The 1,889-nt window shown below is 41.6% G+C and overlaps 1 protein-coding gene across 1 annotated transcript; it reads right to left on the reverse strand.

Moving 5' to 3' along the window:
• Positions 1 to 820: 820 nt before the first annotated feature.
• On the reverse strand, positions 821 to 1,153 carry K441DRAFT_599367 (uncharacterized protein; the record flags this gene model as incomplete). Its single annotated transcript, XM_067645145.1, has 2 exons — positions 821 to 961; positions 995 to 1,153. Coding segments are annotated over 2 exons (300 nt in total), but the record flags the coding sequence as incomplete, so codon positions are not given.
• Between the last annotated feature and the right edge of the window lie 736 nt (positions 1,154 to 1,889).

A 1,889-nucleotide genomic window follows, 5' to 3' on the forward strand; every position in this document is an offset into this window, starting at 1 on the left:
TTATCCCCACCCCTACTACTTCCTCTTCTATTCCTACCTCCGTATCTATTTCTTCCCCTCTTAACCCTACCTTATTCGCTCGGCATCCGTCGCACTTTTCTTCCCCGTCTTTATAACTAACCCTATCTTTCCTTCTATCCATTTCTCGGTCTAAAATAACCCGTATGCAACCTTTAGTTGTTATAAACTCCAGCATATCCTCTTTAACATCCTTACTTAAACCCCCTTTTTAAATCTTCCCCGCCCGATCGTATTGTACCCCACGTAATATAATCGCCTCACTCTTTAACCCGTTCCGCCCTGCCCTACCGCTTTTCTATCTATAATCCCGTAACTTCCTTATTACCCTAACATAGATTACCGCCCGGATCGTTAGCGCATTAACCCCTAAACCTAACGCGTTTGTGGCCGTAAAAGCCTATTATATTCCTTCTGTTAACTATTATACCAACTTGCTCTTTTCCGTCCTACTTTTAACCTACTGGTGGTAATAAACGTAGCTTAAACCCGTCCCTAACTTAACCGTCTTCTCTACCTTATCACAATACATGATTATCTGTCTGGGTATTAGGTACTAGCGCTTCTTCTCCTCCACTAATTTCTTTACCGCCTCTTCCTCCTCCTCCTAGTTGTATAACCGAATCTGGTATTTAACGTTCTTTTATATTATTACCCCTCTAGACTAATGGCTTTTTTCTTTCGCCGGTAACCCCATTAACCGTATAAACTCTACCTTGTCTCTTAGCCGCATTATCGCCGTTAAATACACTAACTATGTCTCCGTCTTAACTAAATCCTATAATCTTAACATCCGTGTCCTCTAACCCTTAGTTAAATCCAAAACGACATAGTATTTGTTGATTACTATCCGGTCCAACCTCCCTATGGCCCGCTGTCGATTAATAAAATCTCTAAAACCTTCGCTAACCGCTGATTCCGGCGTAACTAAAACAACTGACGCCTATTCGTGTGGTTTACGGCTGTCCTATTTAACGCACTTAATTCCCGCCTTATCGCAACGGTTCTTTAAATTATCCCTTAACGAAATTAATAGGATAACTACTACTGTTACCCCCGTGGAACACGATGCCGGTAATATAAATAACATACTCTTCCCGGCCCCTATACCCATGACTATAATAACTAGGCTCTTCTATTACATAATCGCCTATATAGCCCGTCCTTAGACATCCCTAAACTTGGCCCCTTCTCTAACTAACGCCTCTAACTGTTCTTAAATATCCACTACTCTTATCCTCCTCCAACGCCGGAATTTCTCCTCTATCGCCTCTTTTCTGGCTTCGGCTGCCCAACTACCCTTTTTTAGTTAAACTTCTAACGCTAACTTAAATAACAACCACCGATGCCACCCTATACTAACCCGCCTTAATGCCGTTCTTTAGGACTCGGTACTAAACAGCGACTCTATAATTAGTCTTCCGTAAATCCCCCCTCTAATCTTAGAACTATACCTAGTTTATATATTAAACGGATTATCCTCTTTATCTTCGCCCTTATCCCCTTTAACTACCGCTTTAATTACCGCCTTGTTATTAATATATTTACGATAAATCGCCTTACTTATATATCGCCATCCCATTATTGTTAATTTGACCCCTATCCACTATATTAAAACCCATTAAATCGCCCGTCTTATATAATTCATGTCCTATTTATCTGGCGCTCCTTTAGCGTAACCATTATTCTCTCCCCTTTCTTCTTCCCCTTTAACCTCCTTACCCTCTTCCCTTTCCTTTTCCTTTTTTTCTATTTGTCTTCTCTTGCCCGGCCGTGAACCCGCCTATAGCTCCTCCTTTACTAGTTCCTATATAAACGGACTACCTCCTATCCCTCTCTCCTCTATATACGCACTCTCCAACTTCCGCCAA

This window comes from Cenococcum geophilum, assembly GCF_001692895.1.
Source record: "Cenococcum geophilum 1.58 unplaced genomic scaffold K441scaffold_155, whole genome shotgun sequence".
Taxonomy (NCBI): Eukaryota; Fungi; Ascomycota; class Dothideomycetes; order Gloniales; family Gloniaceae; genus Cenococcum; species Cenococcum geophilum.